This window comes from Cottoperca gobio, chromosome 15, assembly GCF_900634415.1.
Source record: "Cottoperca gobio chromosome 15, fCotGob3.1, whole genome shotgun sequence".
In the NCBI taxonomy this organism is placed as follows: domain Eukaryota; kingdom Metazoa; phylum Chordata; class Actinopteri; order Perciformes; family Bovichtidae; genus Cottoperca; species Cottoperca gobio.
In genome coordinates, this window is record NC_041369.1 from 2011415 (window position 1) to 2030711 (window position 19297).

The 19297-nt window shown below is 39.1% G+C and overlaps 1 protein-coding gene across 2 annotated transcripts in view; it reads left to right on the forward strand.

Moving 5' to 3' along the window:
- ltbp1 (latent transforming growth factor beta binding protein 1) overlaps window positions 1-19297 on the forward strand; it is a 122725-nt gene that overhangs the window by 83372 nt on the left and 20056 nt on the right. Inside the window, exons 14-21 of one of the 2 annotated variants that reach the window (XM_029449541.1) lie at window positions 335-437; window positions 2634-2720; window positions 3925-4050; window positions 4666-4791; window positions 11586-11708; window positions 13879-14004; window positions 14145-14273; window positions 18450-18578. In XM_029449541.1, coding sequence (XP_029305401.1) covers window positions 335-437; window positions 2634-2720; window positions 3925-4050; window positions 4666-4791; window positions 11586-11708; window positions 13879-14004; window positions 14145-14273; window positions 18450-18578 — 949 coding nt within the window. The remainder of the gene's footprint in view (window positions 1-334; window positions 438-2633; window positions 2721-3924; window positions 4051-4665; window positions 4792-11585; window positions 11709-13878; window positions 14005-14144; window positions 14274-18449; window positions 18579-19297) is intronic. The other variant, XM_029449542.1, reaches the window with a different exon arrangement.

Sequence of the window (19297 nt, forward strand, 5' to 3'; positions counted from 1 at the left end):
TCTGTAAATCTTCAATGTGTTTATGTTTATGTAGGTACCAAAAATAGACAGAAATCCTTGACAATGTCGCAAATTAAATCCAGACAGAAGTCTCTGCAGAAGTGACAGGCAGCCTGTGCTCCATGGCTTGCTCGCTGAGCTGTTTATTTTTTACCTGTTTTTAAACTGCAGTCAGTTGCCATGCAAGCTGAATGCTAATCTGCTTCATAGTACAACGGCTGTATTGCATGACAGAAGCAGTGTGCAAAGCTTAAATAATGGACTGAAAGAAATGCATACGGTGCTCTGTTGACCTTGTCCATTTGGTATTATTGTCTGTGTCTTTTCGTTGAAGGAGCTGGTAGTTCCTGTGGTTAGTAATAGACCAGTAGTTGAACCTATCCTGCCCCAGCTATCTCCGGGTGTATCCACTGTCAAGATCGAGGCAGCCTACCCAGGTGTCTGCTTCACTACCCATTAAACTTTGTGATGCGGTGGGCCATTTAGGACATCGGATATAGCTTGTCAAGCTCAGAGCACTTTGTCAGTCTCAACTGTACTCAAATCTATTTATAGTTTGTCAGGTGCAGTTGTGCTCTAATCTTAGAATGCTAACATTAGCACACTTAGCCAAAAAGTGAGATAAACACACAGACAAATGCATGCCATGCTAATGTGTGCTAAAGTGTGAGGAAGTACAGCCAAGAAGGACAAAGTGCAGCTCAGACTGCTGAGAGTACAGATGAGTCCGCTGCTGACAAGATTAGTCTGATGTCCTAAAAAGGTCACCTGTCCTGTCATATTTTTACACTATCATTAGAAGGAGTAGTTATTAATACATGCATTCATTAATTATTTGAAATGTATTAATACCATTTGCATATTTATGTTTGTTTTTATCTTTTCAAGCCACAATCGTGCTTTCGGAACAGTGGAGCTCCTTTATTGGTGGAGCTGCTGTGATGAATCTGCAAAAGTCCAAATATTTCTTTCTAGTCCGCAGTATTGGATAAAGCCAGATTAAAATGTATATAGATTATAAATTATCATAGATTTATATAATTCATAGTGTTAGTTAATTATCATGCATATGAGTGTAAACATTTACATTACTCTATTTTATTTTCATCAATTGAAATACCTTAGGAATCAATCAACACAATTTCAGCATCTCACCGGTTCTTTTAGAAGAATTTGTGGACTCAATTCAGGTCCTTCAGGATCTCGGTGAAGACGATTAGGAACCCAGGTGGATCGGTCCTTTCATCTCTGAATGTTTGTCGGAGGTATAGCAGAAGTGTCCTTCAAGAGGGCCCGTTACCGTCCTCCCTGGTTCCCAATGATCCTACACGAGATCCTCTTTGTGACGCCAAATTGTCGTGGAAATTTTAATCAAGTCCTTAAACAAATGACCAGTGAAGTCTATAATACTGAAATGACGATTCTTGAGAAGTTAACTTGTCTTTTAAGTATTTATTCTGTACAGAAGGATCATCAATCATACAGAGTGCAAGCAGTCTGCGTGAGGAAGAACCCAGGGAAAAGTGTGTTCATGTATTTTAAAGTCAGAAAGGAGAAGGAGGGGGGGAAGATTGCCACAGTTGGCCCACAAAGACAGGGAGTAGAGAAGGGAGCTGTGGAGAGTTCCCACAGTTGCAGGTGTTAGAAAGACAAAATTAAACAAGGAGTAGGGAGGAGAGAGGGGAGGGGAAGAAGATAGGGACATTTGGGATAAACAGAGAAGAATATGGTTGGAAGAAATAAAGTTACAAGGAAATAATGAAGAAAGACAGAAGTTCATTTAACGTATAAGTATTAAGTATTAAACAATAAGAATTTAACATGGACATATGAAATTTTCCATTAAACTAATACGAAACTTTTCAAACAAGAGAAAATCCAACGTGTCTGTGATCAATGGGCAAACTGGTGAGACAGCAATAAGGAAGATCAATTTTACAATGCATGCAGCAAAGTGCAGATATATATATGTATATATATATATATATATACATACATATACATATATATATATATATATATATATATGTATATACATATATATATATATATATATATATATATATATATATATATATATATATATATGTGTGTATGTATATATATATATATATATATATATATATATATATATATATATATATATATATATATATATATATATATATATATATATGTATGTATATATATATATATATATATATATATGTATGTATATGTGTATGTATATATATTCTATGTTAACACCTGATATTCAAGATTAGATGTTCATGACACAACAAACAATGTTCATGGGTTTTTGATTTATTTTCTTTTTAGCCTGTCGTTATATTAAGTGATAAACACTCATCTGCTATGGGTGGTACCGAGGTCTTCTACTCTCTTTAGAGGCTTAACAAGCTGAATATTCAGTGTTGCCCTTCTGCACAGTACTAACGTACTCTTATTTGCATACCTGTAGCCTTTTTGTGAAGGAGTATGGTCATTCTCCTTTGACTTATGTCATTATCGCCTCATTTCTATTCACAAAACTGCTGCTGATTGAGATGAATGTGTGTGTATATATGTTTAGTGGAAAACACATAAACATAAACTGGATGAAATTAATAATACTGTGTTTTTGTATTTGGTAGAGGTTGTTGAGAGGAGCTCTCCACCTGCACCAGTGGAGATCCTCCCGTCTAATGCAGGCCAGGACATCGCTCCCACACAGTCAGCTGGTAAGACTAAAACATTCTATTCTCTTTTCCTTTCTTTTCCTTTCTCCTCATCTGCTCCGGTTCATTCTCATCTGTTTTGAGAGTTTTATTCTGAGGTTAGTGGGCGGGTCACAGCTGACCCACCCAGCACACCCCCACCCACACACACATACTCAAAAAGGTATAAATAAAATGTGCTATACTGGATGGTTGGACCGACTTAGTTCATACATACACACATCTGAACCAACTGTGTCCTTGGTATGTCCTGAATGTTACTGAGTTCCTGACAGGTCACTCGCTAAAAAAGATATATAAGAAGAATTTACTCACAGATTCCTCTGCCTCCTCTGCTGTAGGAATGTGTATTGGCTCTGATATTTTTAGCAATATGATGCCTTTTAAAGGGAAAAACACAGCCTTCATTTGGTGATAGTGTTAAAGTTAGCATATTTTGGTATACCAACAGCCTCTTTCAATTAGCTTTGTTTGTTTGGAGACATATTTCTTCTCTTTTGATAAAGCTAGGCAAGTTGTTTCCTCCCGTCTCCTCTCTTTTTGCTAAGCTAGGGTTAAATGTGATCTCTACCTGGTTCATTCTTGGCAGTTCGACAAAAAAATTCAACTAAAGGTCCATTTACTATCTATTTTTGGGACTTTCACCCACATCTCATATTCTCAGCTTAATATGGATTGAATTTCACTACAGATCTTCACATTAAGGCTTGGTCACACAGAAAGCAGCACAGTGGAACTCATCCATGTGTCCTCGTGAACTAGGTGGGCCATAAGCTTGGTGGAACTACTGTACTGTAGCTGGCGAGCTAACCGCTAGTTATACTTTTGGAAAATAAGCTTATTCTTTTGCTCTCTGTTTCCTCTGTTACACAGATTTGTTCACCAAAGTTTAACTTGATGCTGTGGAGAAATCAGCTTAAATATTGAAACTGGTTGGCTTTGTTACAATGTCAATACAAAAATCAATAAATGAAACTAAGGAATCACATTAATTAATTATGTTCAGTTAATTGCTTTGCAGTCACTTTTTATGCAGTCGGTTCCTTAAGGAACTTGTGGTACACGTTGTGAACTTGTTCTTTCCGATTAAGCACTAAACTTGTGGTATATTAATGGTATGTTGTGCTTCCTCATGGCTCTTTATATTATTTTGAGTTCTAATACTGCTGCTGTATTAATACTCTCCTCTGTCTCTTTTCTGGCCCAGAGGTAGATGAGTGCCAGATCAGCCCTTTTATTTGTGGCCAGGGGATTTGTTACAACACAGCTGAGGGTTACACCTGCCACTGTGACGAGGGATACCGCCTGGATGACGCCCAAACCACCTGTGTAGGTGAGGAGTCCAGTCCAGTTGTCAAAGCAAGTTATTGAGGTCAAAGGTCTTCTTGTGCATGTCCATGTCAATGTTTTGAAACCCACTGGCCCTAAAAGACATTTCTCCTAAACAAAATTATTACAAAAGGAACTGCTTGAAAATTATGAAAACTTTGTTTCTGAATTGTTTCCATACCATTCATGGGCCCAGGTAGCCAACAGGAAGCCAGCTCAGGCAGAGGAAGAATGCAATGCCCAGAAAAGGACAATTGTACAAATAATGTATGGCCCAATAAAAGCTCAAGGAGTCCTGAATAACTTATTTGTATGTGCGCTCAGTGAGGAACTTTCATTAGAATGAATAGGGGGCCATCGCGGAACATAGTAGCCAATTCACTCAATACAACCATGATTAATATATCACCTTTTGGTGGGTGAACTGAGTAAAATATCTCCCATTCAACAAAATACTGCCTTGGTTTATCTCTGTATGAGAAATGGTATAACTTTGAAATTTTCTTTTCACAAATATGGATGTTAGCAACTTCAGCTACATAAAGGGGTTAAGTGTTGGGTTCCATTGAATAGTATACTGATGCTGTCCTATGTTGTGTGCTCTGATGTTTGTGTCCAGATGTAAATGAGTGTTTGGAAAGCCCATCTTTTTGCTTTGGCGGTCGCTGCAAGAACTCAGAGGGCAGTTTTCTGTGTGTGTGTCTGGAAGGATTCCTGGTCGATGAAGAGGGAACCAGTTGTTTTGGTACGTACCCACAACTCATGCGAAAAGCGAAAAGTATATTTTGATGTTTCTTTGAAAGACTACATACATGCACACTATTTCTTTCTGTGTTTCTCACACACACATTTTCCTGTGCATAAACAAATGCACATAATATGCTGGATGTAACACACGCTCAAAGGTTACGGCAGTAACTGATACGAGTCCTGAATTTGGTAAATTGATACTCATCCATCTCTTCCATCTAAAAATGACTGATAAATATTCTTGATCAATTAATAGTTTCGTAGTCTTCTCACTGATTGGGTGTGGTGCTTTTTTATGAAATCACATGATTGACAAGAGCCACATGAGAAGTTGAGCATGAACTATGAATATCTCAATGTTTGAGTGAGAAGGAGAATTATGTAAGAGAAAATAAATACTTGAAACAAGATGAATGTGTGCAAAGCAGCAGCGATAGGACCCAAATGCAGACGATGCAAACAGACTGGTACCATTCAATGATTTATGCCACAATGACAGTAAATACAGGCAAATGCAGATGTGTACAGGTACAGATATAGGTTCAGGTACAGGGTCGGAGTCAAGGTAAGGTTCAGGTCCTGGTGGCTTGAAAGCAAAGGTACAAAGCACATGTCAGGGAGAACCAAAGAGATGGCTGATCTGGGTACTGGGACAGGAGCGAAGCAGATGAACGAGGGGGCACATTGTGTGGAGCAGGTTGGGAGGTATCTATTAATAAGATCAATACAAAACCAGGCTCAGGACATTGGGAACTTTAAGAAATATTTTGGAATCCTAAAAAAGAATCATTAGATTCTTGAACAAAGTCAATCAACCATACTTTCCTACCATACATGTGGAAAGTGGAGACAGGTGAGCATTACACCCGGGCTACACTGACTGCGCCAACAGTGTGTCTTTGTCGCAAAATTTGTCTTCATGTGGCCAAAATATACCGACTGTACAGCCATTAGCTGTAGCTAGTCAGCCACATGCACAGCCTGTGCTGTTTTGGTGTGATAGCACAGAGACTCTTAACGGATCCTAAAACAGGAACTCCAGTTCTTAGTGCTATTTTACTCACGGCAGCTCACTTTTTCTTTTTGTCTCTGTACATTCATGGATTGGAATAAAAAAAGCCTTAACCATGTCTCTCACAGAGTGAATTGTGTGTGTGTGTGTGTGTGTGTGTGTGTGTGTGTGTTCGGAACAACCCTCGTCCACGCATTGAATTTGTATGCAGTTTTTTTTTACTTTTAGGTTTCTCAAAAACAAATGGAAATTTTACCCTGATGGTGGCACTAAAGCAGGGGTCGGGAACCTTTTTGGCTGGGAGAGCCATAAAAGCCAAATATTTTTAAATGTATTTCCTTGAGAGCCATATATTTAATAAAATCCGAATTATCAGTGTTTCCCCTACCATTGTCTGTGCACCCCTCTGATTTTTATTTATTTAATATTCACAACTCACTTTTCACATTGAACAGGTGCTCTTTTATTAAATAAACTAAACGCTTATGTTATTGATCTAATTAATGTGCACGTTTCTGTGTTTACTGCACGGGTGTCAAACTCAAGGCCACAATTATATCCGGCCCGTGAGAAAATATAATTTGTCTATCATAACTGGCCCGCCAGTTTTGGTAATTAAATCAATGCTTGGCACAACATATACACAAAATACATATGTGAGGAAGTATCTAAATGTGTGAATGAAATGAAACTTCCCCGGGACAAACTGACGGGACTGACGACAGACTGCGATGTGATGAAAAGAGCTGATTAGTGCAGGATGCGGGAGAAGATGCAGCGGGAGAACTGTGCAGGTGAGCTGACGGTGTATCACCGCATCACACACCAGGAAGCGCTGTGTTGTAAAGCTCTGGAGATGGAACATGTGTCAATGTAAGTCTTTTCCTGAGGAGATACATTCTGAACATGGCGGTGCGATGGCTGAGTCGAGGGAAAGTGCTGAATAGATTTTTCGAGTTGCGTGAGGAAATCTGCCAGTTTTTGGAAGCAAAGGGAAACACAGCACAGATCTCTGGGACGAAAAGTGTCGATGTGAGCTGGACTGTTTGTGCGACATAACGAAGCATCTCACTGCTAAACCTGCAGCTTCAGGGCCGTGTGATCACGGACATGTATGATGCATGTCGAGCTGCCTGTGGGAGATCTGGATGCAGAAGGAAACTTTGGTCACTACATGTTTCCAAACACTGACAAACCATCTCTGTGTTCCCGACTGCGCAGGAACTGCTCAGCAATCCGTTTGCAGTTGACGTGGAAACAGCACATGTGAACATCCAAATGGAGCTGATTGAGCTCCAGTGTAACGCCACACTCAAAGCAAAGTATGACTCTGTGGGCGCTGCAGTTTCCAAGCTTCACCCCCGAAACGATGCCTTAATTTTGACCCTCTCTGTGATTGAGTTTGACACCCCTGGACTGCTTGCTTTGCGCAGTTTCTCCTCAGCTGTTTCGCAAAGGGTAGGGCTCCGCCCCCTACACACACTCACACACACAGACACACGCACACACAAACACGTGCACACACAGTTACAGTCAGAGACAGAGCGGAGGAAAGGAGAGGGGAGAACTAAAACAAAATCCGCTGCTAAATGTTTTACTTTAAATGACACAGTATAATTATTTATTAGTTGTTAAAATGTCAGCTCAAAATTGTCTGCGAGCCATATCGCGTCATCGAAAGAGCTATATATGGCTCGCGAGCCATAGGTTCCCGACCCCTGCACTAAAAGAAAGGTCAGGGCATCACCAAAAATATTAGGATACATACCCGAAGTGTTTCAAATTTGAATTCTTAACTAACGGTGGTGCCTAACAGAATCAAGTCTGTATGAATCATCCTCTTGAGATCACAAACTGAAGTCCAGACCAAATCTTTTGGCAATCAGGCAGCTGTGAAGATATTGTATTGTTTGGTAAAGGTAAAGTATATACAGTATGTGTATTTATATGTGGAGTGTTTGTTGGACTCATTCAGTCCCTCTGCTAAAACAGCATAAACATGTATTAGCACACACGCACTTTTCATGTCAAAACTAAATGCAGCATCAAGCATTAGGACATTCTGTATGCTATGCACGACCACAGCCTCTGGCACTGGTCAACACTTGGTCAAACACCTGGTCAAACATAAGCTCTGCACACTAACAAGTGCATACTAATAGAATTATAAGTCAGTGGAATTTGGAGGAGACCAGTGACCACACTGTTATGAGTGTTTGCACCACCCTCCTCCCTGCTTCGTCCCACTTATTGGGATATTAATTTAAAGCACTCTGTCATTACGTGGTTTCCTGCCATTTCAACGTAGCTTTCCCCACCCAACAAAATGATACTGAATTAGGGCTGTGAGGGCAAACAGGCCTGATGGTTGTTTCCCCAGAGCTGCAATAAAATCTCTTCTCCTCAACTGCGGAGGATGAGGGATCATATTATGACTTTGAGAGGTTTATAATGATGTGGATATGCAACCAAGGTATCTATTAATAAGATCAATACAAAACCAGGCTCTAGACATATTTTAGAATCCTAAAAAAAGAGTCATTACCCCAGACCAGACTTTTCTACCCTACAGATTTTAAGTACTTAATTTTAAAAGGGGTGAAAACCACCAGTTAGTGAAAGCTTCAGGTTTATCAGCTGTAATGCATCAGACCGCTTCACTGAAGACGTGCAGTCAGACAAAGGAAGCTTAGACATACTGCTACATATCATGTTCAAGTTTATTGTCATTCCACAGCACAGGGTTGCAAGAAATGCAAGCTGTCCAGGGGTGCCCACACTGTTTCGGCTTGTGAGCTACTTTAAAAATGACCAGGTCAAAATGATCTACCTGTATTAAAAAATGCTAAATATATTTATTTATATATGTACTGAATATACTTTAAATATACAACATATGTTGGCGTACCTTGCTACACTGCATGAACCCTTATGGCACAATACAATTCAAAAATATTTCTGTCCACTATCTTACTCTGATGACTTACACTGAATAGAGTCAGCCAGGTTTGCATAGTAACAGTAACTGCAGGTAACCAGCCTCCAGCAGGCTTCCAGATGATCAGTCGTGGTGGATCGGTACGTGGACTTGATCATCTTCATGTGGGAAAAGGATGACTCGCATAAATAAGTAGAGCCAAATAATGCAGTCAAGGAGGGAGCACATGTCCTAATGTTTGGTACTTTTCCTTTGTGAGTAACTTCCAAAACTGTCCATGAGCGCTGGACTTCAGCTGAATGTCAGCCTGTCAGCATCTCATCCTCCACTGCAGATGAGTTCAAGTGAAACAGGGTGGCCATTTCTGATGCGAGTGAATCCACTTCAATATCTTCTCTAAATGGGTAGCACATAAATGTAGCAAGTGGCTCGAGTAAAGCAAAGTCTTGAAACCGTTTGTCTGACAGACAATTTTCAATCTGCTCTGTGTAGCTCGCACTGTCAGGTTGCACACACGCTTTCCCTTGGGTCCCCCGCTCTGATGCCAGGTTTTGAAAGTTCCCCAAATCATGGCGCTGCAGCTTTGAGGACAGAAGTTGCAATTTTCGTTTAAAAAGCATTAACTGAGCTGATCATGTTGACCACGGTTTTGTCTTTTCCTCGTAGCTCTAAATTAAGCTCATTCAACATGTTGGTCAGATCGGTAAAAATGTCCAGTAGCCACTGGTCGTCATTAAGTTGCTTGTATTCTGCATTTTTATTGACAAGGAGAAACTCCCTTACCTCTGGACAGAGCTCTCGAAATCTCTGCAGGAAAACGTCAATTATGGTGTTTTAGAGCTCTCCTAAATCTCTCAAATGAGGCATTCTGGGGAAGTCATGCCTCCTTTTAGGGGATCTGAGCTACCCAGTATTTCAAACAATGCCTATGCCCTACTACTACTTTTAAATTGTACTGCATTTTTGAGATGGAGCAATTGACATGGGTAGTTTAGAGCTTTCGATTGTCACTCCGAGTGCCCATGCACACTTCGCTTTAACTACTGTGAAAGTAGAGCTTTGAAATTAATGCACCATTTGTGTATTAGTTAGATTATATCCTAACCTCGTGGTGAGTAATGTCTAGCCGTCAACACATACAGAAATCAGCCCTGGAAACTCATGCAGAATAGAATAAAAGCAATAAAGTACACAGTACACATAGTATGGGCCCACATTTTCCTGGAAATCAAAGGTGTGCCCATCTCTCCTCTTTCAGTAGTTTGCTGCTCCTGTATCCCATGTGACACAGGGTTAGCTATGAGGTTTTGACTGTTCACACGCCATGCAAGGCAAGGCAAGCCACAGTGGGGTGGCAGTGAGTGGTAGTGGTGACGGGAGGAAATAATTACGCCATGCAACAGTCTTTTATAGAAGGTAATAACCCTGCTCACAGATGTTTGCATTACACTGCCAAGGTGAGGGGAAATGCCACATCTCACTGTGTGTGTGTGTGTGTGTGTGTGTGTGATTGTGTGTGTGAGAGAGATTAAATTAATCTAAAGTAGTTCCAGATCCTGCTCATGTCAGAGTTCTTGTTGTCCAGTTCTGGTATTAAGACAATAAAGTTAACTCTAAACCACAGCAATGCTTGTTTGACTGTTTTTATTACAAACCTCAATCACCCATTATAAACAAGTATTGAGTTTATTTCCTGTCGCATTGTTTGTTGATATAAATACAGACTTGAAATGAGCCTAGATCTCAGCCTTTCGTAGCAGCAGAAAAACGATGATCTAGTTTCTTCTGATGAACAGAGATCAGTGGAAATGCACCAGCCACAGTGCCAAGGCTCCTTTCCATGCTCATGTAATGGGGGTTTCCATTTTCTTTATGCGCATTTATCAAGTCAACTTTCAGCTCAGTTTTTAATTTGCATTCCTCCTTAAGAAAATGTGACAGTTTATTACAATTGGACTTCTATCTTTACAAAAATAAAAGCCACGTTGTAATAAAATGCAGATTTCCACCAACCAATTGTGCTGCAGCGCTTGTGCTGGAATCATCACACTTTAAGTGTTTGATTTAGCTGTTGGTAAGAAACTGAGGTGGTCAGAATAACCCTATAAATATAAACTGTGTAATAACTGCAAATATCAAGTGCCATTAAAATAAGTTGTTACCTCATAAACTTGCATTAGGTCTGGGCATCGTTTCCATGAAAGACGTTGTGGCTTTACCTTTCAAAAACCTTTTCACTTATTTTACCAAAAGGACTTTTTTTTCCATTCATGTCACACTGAAACTTGATCAAACTGGAGACATCAACATTGGAACTCATGGATCTGGATCAACAAATTGTGGAATTTCAATATTTACTCTACATTTGATTATGCTGCCACATAAACAAAGTTTAATTATTACAGTTTGATTTTATCGTTGATAATATGTCACTCTAGATATTCTGCCTGTGGTAAACTGTGAAGTGTTTAGCTCTTGAGCATTTAACTAGATCAGCTCCCAACAATGTCCAGCACTCGACTATAAATCCCGGCCCTCACTGTTTCCACAGAGTTTGAGAAGACAGTCAGCTGTTATACATGTTTTTTTGAGGTTTTTATTTTACAAATGTTTTTATAATAACTAACTTATATTTAGAATGTACTGCTTTTACAGTAGTGTATATATATATATATATATATATATATATATATATATATATATATATATATATATATATATATATATATATATACAGTAGTATTATTTATATACTGTTCAGCAACCAAAGTGCCAATGTCAAATATTTGAGCGAAATTCATTTCTTGAAAATTTGTTCCATTGTTTGTATTTTTTTCAGATATAGATGAGTGCCAGGACCAGCGGATCTGTACCCGGGGCCACTGCCAGAACACCGAAGGCTCCTTTATGTGTCAGTGTGGGCCAGGCTTCAGCGTGTCTCCGGCTGGAGACCAATGTGATGGTATGATCTACCAACAGAGATGTATACACATTTTAGAGACAATAATACAATATTAGTAAGAATAATAAACTGTGATTCAAAACAAGAGTTAGCTTTAGGTGGTGTTCACACCTATAGTAGGTGTGTTACCATGAGGGATGTCACATAGCAGATAGGACCGTAGGTAGGCGTCCTGTCATCCCGTGGACGATAGGAAATGTGTTTAGGACGTAGTAAACTCACTATCGACTCGTCCAGGGAACACACCATATTTTTGTCCTGATAATGCTACATTATGAACAACACATCCGAGTTGCGATCAGCAGCAGGAGCATTGGTTAACGTTAGCTGTTAGCAGCCGGTGGAGATTCTATTGAGTTACATTATGATCAAGCTCTGTTCAATACAAAGGACTGTTGATCGAAAGTCAATTATAACATTATCATCATGTGTTCAAATGATATCTTGTCAAATTTAGTTTAGTTTAAAAAGAAGTTTTCAAAGCAATATGAAATATAAAGGCCTTATTGAAAAATATACATGATGATTGTGTGATAATGCAGTTTGAAAGCAGGAACCTTTTGAATGTCTCCTCAATGCTGCTGAACAGCAATATGTTTTACTGAAGAAGCTACGGAATTCACACTATCCTGTTTAAAGTGTTCATTGCTCCTTATTATTATTTTATAAACATACAGTACATACAAATCAAATCAAAATCAAATTTATTTGTATAGCCCAATATCACAAATTATACATTTGTCTCAGTGTGCTTTACAGACTGTACAGGTTAAAACACCCTCTTTCCTTAGACCCTCGCATCGTACAAGGAAAAACTTCCTAAAAGAAACCCCAAAATTAAAGGGGGAAAAAGGGAAGAAACCTCAGGGAGAGCAACTGAGGAGGGATCCCTCTCCCAGGACGGACAGACGTGCAATAGATGTCGTGTGTACAGGATAAACAACATAGTACAAATACAACATTTGACAGAAATTATGTTGCCATGTGAATGTGAACATTGCAGCTTCCCAGAAGCACATGAGTTCTCCAATAGTTTGTAGTTTATGAGCTTAATCTCTATAAACAATGGAACAGTTAATAATACAGGTGTAAATATTTCTCAAAAGGTTTCATTCAAATTGATACGGTACACATGTTTGCCACATGTTTGGCACATATGGCAAACTCCTGTTTCTGAGACATTTTTGAGAGAACCCCCTTTTTACGGTTTTGCTTTTTTATTTTCTTATAAAACACAGAAGGATCAGAATCAAAACATGGGATGTTAATTAAATATGGGCCATTATTGGCCCCTTGGTCTAAAATACTGTATATAAACACCAGTAGAAAGAAGAATTGCTTCACTGTAATATTATTTAGTTGTTATATTAGGTTGTAAATGTACTGAATAAATATTGAATATTTTGTATAGAAGCAACAACATAATTTTTTTTCCGATTAATACGCACACTTTTTTTTCACATCTCTTGATCACCCCATCTCTGTGTTCTGCTGAGGCATGCCAATCAAAAAGTAATACGTGTTTGTATGTTCTGGTGATTCGGGTCTCACTTGCAAACTTGTAACTGTTACTGTCACTTACCTAAAAACAGGTCATTCATCAATGTCAGAAAGGGTTCAATTGTCAAGATGATGAATCCAAAAAGATATCCTATAGAGGGCCACTAGTGTCATAGAAATAATTATAACGCATTCAAGTAATTGATATATAATTGAAAAATAAAAACAGGAATTAATAATTGATTTTACAAATTAATGAATTAATCCATAATCAGTCAAGATAAATTAAAATAATAATAAACAATAAATAATAAACAATAATAAGAATAAATAACAAATTCAATTAAATAGGGATTAATAGAAAAAAAACATACAACATATAAAGAGTCAAATTAAAGTAATTATGTATTTTTATTATTAAATTCTTGTTACACAACAACCCCAATGATAAGATAAATCAATGTTCCAATTGCACTTATTAATATAGTTTTTAAATATGTAATCAAGCTCTACTTGTGAATAATTTGGTGCAAACCAAAAACAATATGTCAAGATTTAATTTGTCCACATAATCCATACCTGCTGTCTTTTTATGTAATAAATAATATTATTATTTCTCTAAATATCTGTTTCAACCTAATGACCCCATAACGTGATATGTGTGTTCCAGATGTGGATGAGTGTTTAGAAGAACCAAGGCCCTGTGAGGCTGTAGGGGAGTGTGTTAACAACATGGGCTCCTACACCTGTACCTGCCCCCAGGGATACCGACAGATCAACAGCACCAGCTGCAGAGGTGAGCCTGGAGCAGGGATTTAGATGTTACAGTGTGTGTACTGCTGCCTAGATCACACACACATACACACACACACACACACACACACACACAAACACACAAACACACCTCTTAGTGGATTTCTGTCTCTGTGCTTCCAGATGTTGATGAGTGTGTGGATGAACCAGAGCTCTGCTCCCCCCACGGCGAGTGTTTCAACACAGAGGGATCCTATTTGTGTGTGTGTGATAATGGATTCACTGCCAACCTCGACACGCCCTCCTGTGATGGTAAGATGCAACTACAAAAATAAATTAAAAAAAGAAACACACACACACCTTTAAAACATGCATGTACATTACATGACTGATATGATATGCCCATACACATGCTTAGGGTTCTGAAATCATCCACATGCAAATACTGACCTTTTCTTAAGTATTAATCAAAAGAACACCGTTTGGAGGCTGATGTAATTCGATACTAATCCTATGAAAAGATCAAACTCAAAATGTGTTATTCTCTCAGTACTAGGATTGTCTGATATATTCAGATACCTTATTTTTTTTTAAGTTAATAAGCTAATTTCCTGAAACAACTGGACACTGCAGTTTTTATCAAATATTAATCAAACAGGAGGAAATAGTGCATTTGTTGGGGACTATCTTCAACGGCGGATTAATCCACATTTGGTGCTCTTGTGAGTATTTGTGGAAGCAGGATGATGCATGTGTAAAATAAACTGAAGTGTGTGTGTGTTCATGGTGATGAAGGAACAGTGGGGCTCACTGATGTGATTTAGCCATGTGTCTGCCATGATGGCAATGTCCGTTGGTCTGTCCAACACTTTGGTCCAGACTGAAAGATCTCATCAGGTGTGGGTTTCATACAGGCAGTTATAGTGCCCCAAGGATACATCCTACCTGTGGAGATCCCCTGACGTTTACTCTAGTGCAGTCTTTCTCAAAGAGTGGTCCAGTGGTCCGCGGGCGACCACTAGTGGTCCGCGAGTATATTGGTAAAATGTCACGTTTGAAATTAATTTATTATAAGTTCAAAGTGTTTCTCAAACTGTTTAAAAATGACTAGTATAGAATGTAGCATAGATGTAGCTTTGTTACGCAGCTATGTGTAGATCTTAGATCGTAAAACGAACCTACGTAGCTGCGTAGCTACGTAGGTTCGTTTTACGTTCTTACGTCATAAATTATCTGCGCGGTCAATTTGACCGGTCAACTGACAAGATGGATCGATGGCTAAAGACAGGGTCAGTTAAAAGAAAATTAAATTAACAATCTGACGCGACAGGCAAGGTGCATCGTCCTGATCCAGGTGATTCAGCAGCTACAAGTGCTTCAGCCGCAGCAACAAGTCATTTTGTGTCCGTTACTGAGTCCCAGGAGAGCGGTTGGCCGTGTAACCACCACCCGGCTGAAAGCTGTGAAACTCGGCTTGAACGTGGAAAGTCCAGCACTAAAATGAAAAGAAAATATCACAGCAACTACATAAGATTTGGATTTTTTTGGACTGGAGATGAAGATGATCCCAATCCACACTTTGCTTTGTGCTACGAGTTGTTGGCGAACAAGGCTATGAAACCCGCCAAGCTCAAGCGAGAGCAAACACAAAGATTACATTGGGAAACTATTTAAGTGTTTTTGAGAGACAATGTGATGAACTCAAGAAACAAATGACGAAGGCGCCGTCAGTTTATTTCACCAGGGGAAAATGCGAAGGCTACAGAGGCATCATACAGGGTATCCCTTCTCATCTCAAAAACAGGTAAACCTCATTCAATAGGTGAGAATTTAGTCAAACCAGCTGCCAAGATCATGACTTATTTATTGTTTGGAAAGCAAGCGACAAAATTAACAGGGTCCCCCTCTCCAATGACACTGTCCAGCAGCGAATAACAGCCATGGCTGAAAATGTGAAAGATCAGCTGATCACATGTTTACGCCAAAGTCAATTTTTCACACTGCAACTGGACGAGTCAGGACGATATTGGGAATGAGGCAATTCTGCTGTGTTTTGTAACGTACATTTATGCTACATTTAATAATTAACTTGTGTTTATTGTTAAATCCCTGTTAAACTTGGACCTGCAACCGTAGTGTTACTGTATTTTATTTTTGAAAATCCACAGCGGAAGTTTGTGTCGTACTAAATGTGGTGCATTTTGTGTATCTTGCTGAGTGTAAGTTCACTCTGACACTCAGTAATAAATGTAGTCTACGTTTCATTTGATGTGTACAATCTATCGGCATTTACTGTTGTCGGAAAAATATACTTAAATATACCCACGAAGTCAGGATCAAAATCAAATAAGAGTTTTAATCAATATTTTTGCAAGAAGGAGCAGAGGAGTGAATCCTCTGCTGCGGTATTTATACTAAATTCAAAAGTCAGGAGGTAGTTCAGGTCAGTCCCTCTTTTGTTTACACAACATGGTGGTTTGCAGGAGAGACAGATGGTCTTATCTGGAGTTAAATCGCATATGAACGAAATGCTTGTAGAATCCATAGTTGTATTTGTATTGTTGATTTAATGTGTGAATGAGCGATATAGAGAAGGTCACATAAAGCTCATTATTAGGCTGTCATTTGTAATGTATTGTTGGAGTGGTAAGCAGGCTTATTGTTTTTGGATATTTGGTCAGGTGGTCTGTTTTTTTATTGGTTAAGTGGTCCTTGGTCTGAAAAAGTTTGAGAAACACTGCTCTAGTGCCACTATGAGGTTGACATTTGTGGTTTTTAGTGAAATGAATAAACAACTGTTGTCGTTATACAATTCATTACACACATTCATGGTCTCCACAGGATGAATCGTAATACATTCCTCCAAATTATGATGCAGTGCCATCATCATGGTCAACATTTGAATTAGTCAGATACTTTGGGTTATGAGCAAATACATGAAAAACAAATTGCATTCCCGTTAGCGTCAGCTGCAGTTTGTGTTTAGTGCTAAATGTTACCATGTTAACTTGCTAAACAAAGCTGGTGAACATAATAAAATTGTACCGGCTAAACATCAGCATTATTGTCATTGTGATCCTGTTAACATGCTGTGTTAGAATTTAGCTCAAAGCACTGCACTGTGCACAAGTACAGCCTCACAGAGCTGCCAGCATGGCTGATCTTGTTGATAGTAATCGGTCGACAGTGAACATACTGTATGCCAGGCTTTGGCTACACAGACGATACTTATTAGTAAGATACATTAATTTTTGGTTTTGGTCTTTTCAAGGGGCTTGTTGACAATAAGCAAAACGAGATCTTTCAAAACGGATGATGTCAGTGTAAAGCTGGCAGTATGCCAGTATTCTCACTCTCTATGAAAGCTGGCGTTTCACTTTGCTGTCCAGTTTGGCCATTTAGGACGGCTATATACTCTTTGTCAATTCTGACGAGGTTGGACAACTTCTCATTCGAACTAGTTATTTTCTGAGTACAACCCGACCCTAAGACATTTCTAGACATTGCATTTAACATTGTCCATTTCATATAGCACTGTGTTTTTGTTTGTCCCCTGGGTCTTATAGTAGGATTATATTGGTTATAGGAGGACTTCCTCACAACCTTGTTATTATTAACAAGGTATTCTGCTCATTTAAACATGAGCGTTATTTATAAACTCTCTGAGGGCTTCTTTGCCTCATTTATCTCAGCTTGAAGGACTAACTGTTTCAACATAATCCTTTATTAAACATTATTGTTATGAAAGATTTTTTATTAAGTATTTATTTACACATGATATACATCCATCCCTTTTTTCCTTTGACATTGTGTGCATCCTCATGCCCATCCCTCCATTTCTACCCAGTTTATCACAATTTCTCATTGCCTTTTAAACAAGAAAGAAACATATAAAAAAAAGTCTTCAAGTTCTTTCACATACATATATGCTGCTCTTATTTTATCCAGCATGGCAGGAGTCTTGGCCCCTGTGCCAGAACTGTTAGTAATGCCATTTCCTGCCTAGAAAGAAAAGGAACAGACGGAAGCCTTTGAGCTGGCTGTCTAGACGAGGAGGGATATTTGTAACATAAATCATCCAGAGAGTGTGACTCGTGTGTGTGTGTGTGTGTGAGTGTGAGTGTGTGTGTGTGAGTGTTGATGAAACCAGTTAATGCATGCCTTATTTACAGGAATGTAGACCAGCTCCTTCAATAGCAGGAGTATTCAGTTAAATTCACTGCATTACAATTTAACATTTCATGTCACTTCCTTCTGTTTGGAAGGAGACACTGTGTGTACTGCTGAGTGTCTGTGAACATCAGTTTCAAATTGGCAAACAATTAGCATTTAATCCATAATGTACAATAAAGTAAGATGTTGGAGTAACAGAAAATACATGAGTAATATGTGTGTTAGAAAGGAATGAAACAAATCACAAAGAAAAACAAAAAAACAATCGAGGAAAAAACATTTGACATTTCTTGGCTCTGTTTGTTTGTTCTCCAGACATTGATGAGTGTGGGCTCAATGAGACACTCTGCGGCCCTCATGGCTTCTGTGAGAACAGACTGGGTTCCTTCCGATGCCTCTGTGAGCAGGGTTACCAGGAGTCACAGGATGGCCATGGCTGTGTGGGTAAGTTTTGAAGTTTTGGTTTGTGTATATTAAGCTGGATGTATTGTATTATATTGCATTATAGTGTATTTGCATGTGAATACAATCAGAGCCCCAAAATCAAGCAGCAAAATCAAATAATACTTCACAGAAAATGAAACACCACCACAATGAAACACCAGCCTTGCATCTACCAGTACTTGTTCATTTGTCAAATATGCTGTCTACATTTGCTGTCTGCTGCAAAGCAGTTTCCTCCTCAGATTTTTGGAGGTTGGGATTGTGCATCGGTGCCAGCTGCGCTTTCTCTCTCTCTTCTCTCCAACAGTCAGTTGACGCGTAGTTACACTTGTGCTGCACAGATAGGCCCGCCTCCACTCACTCCACACGTTGCTGTCTTGTTGTCACTTATCTCATTCGCTCCGGTAGAATATAATAGTTGATGGGTTGTCATGTTACAGCCTCTAGTTTAGGGGTTCTCAACAGGGGCGTTCAGAGGGCATCGGGGGGCGCTGGAAGCAATATTTTAGAAAGGGGGGCGTTCACGTGTCTTTGGGGGGCGTTTGTGTGTACGGCCCGCGAGGTAATTCATAAACACACGCAAAAAATCTACTCCAAAACAATTAATCTAGTCATAGTATAGAATATAACCGGCGACTGACCTTGAACACAACACGAGCGGAACGTGTCATCACATGGTCACGTCATGTCAAAATATTAAATATCAATATTAAACGAGA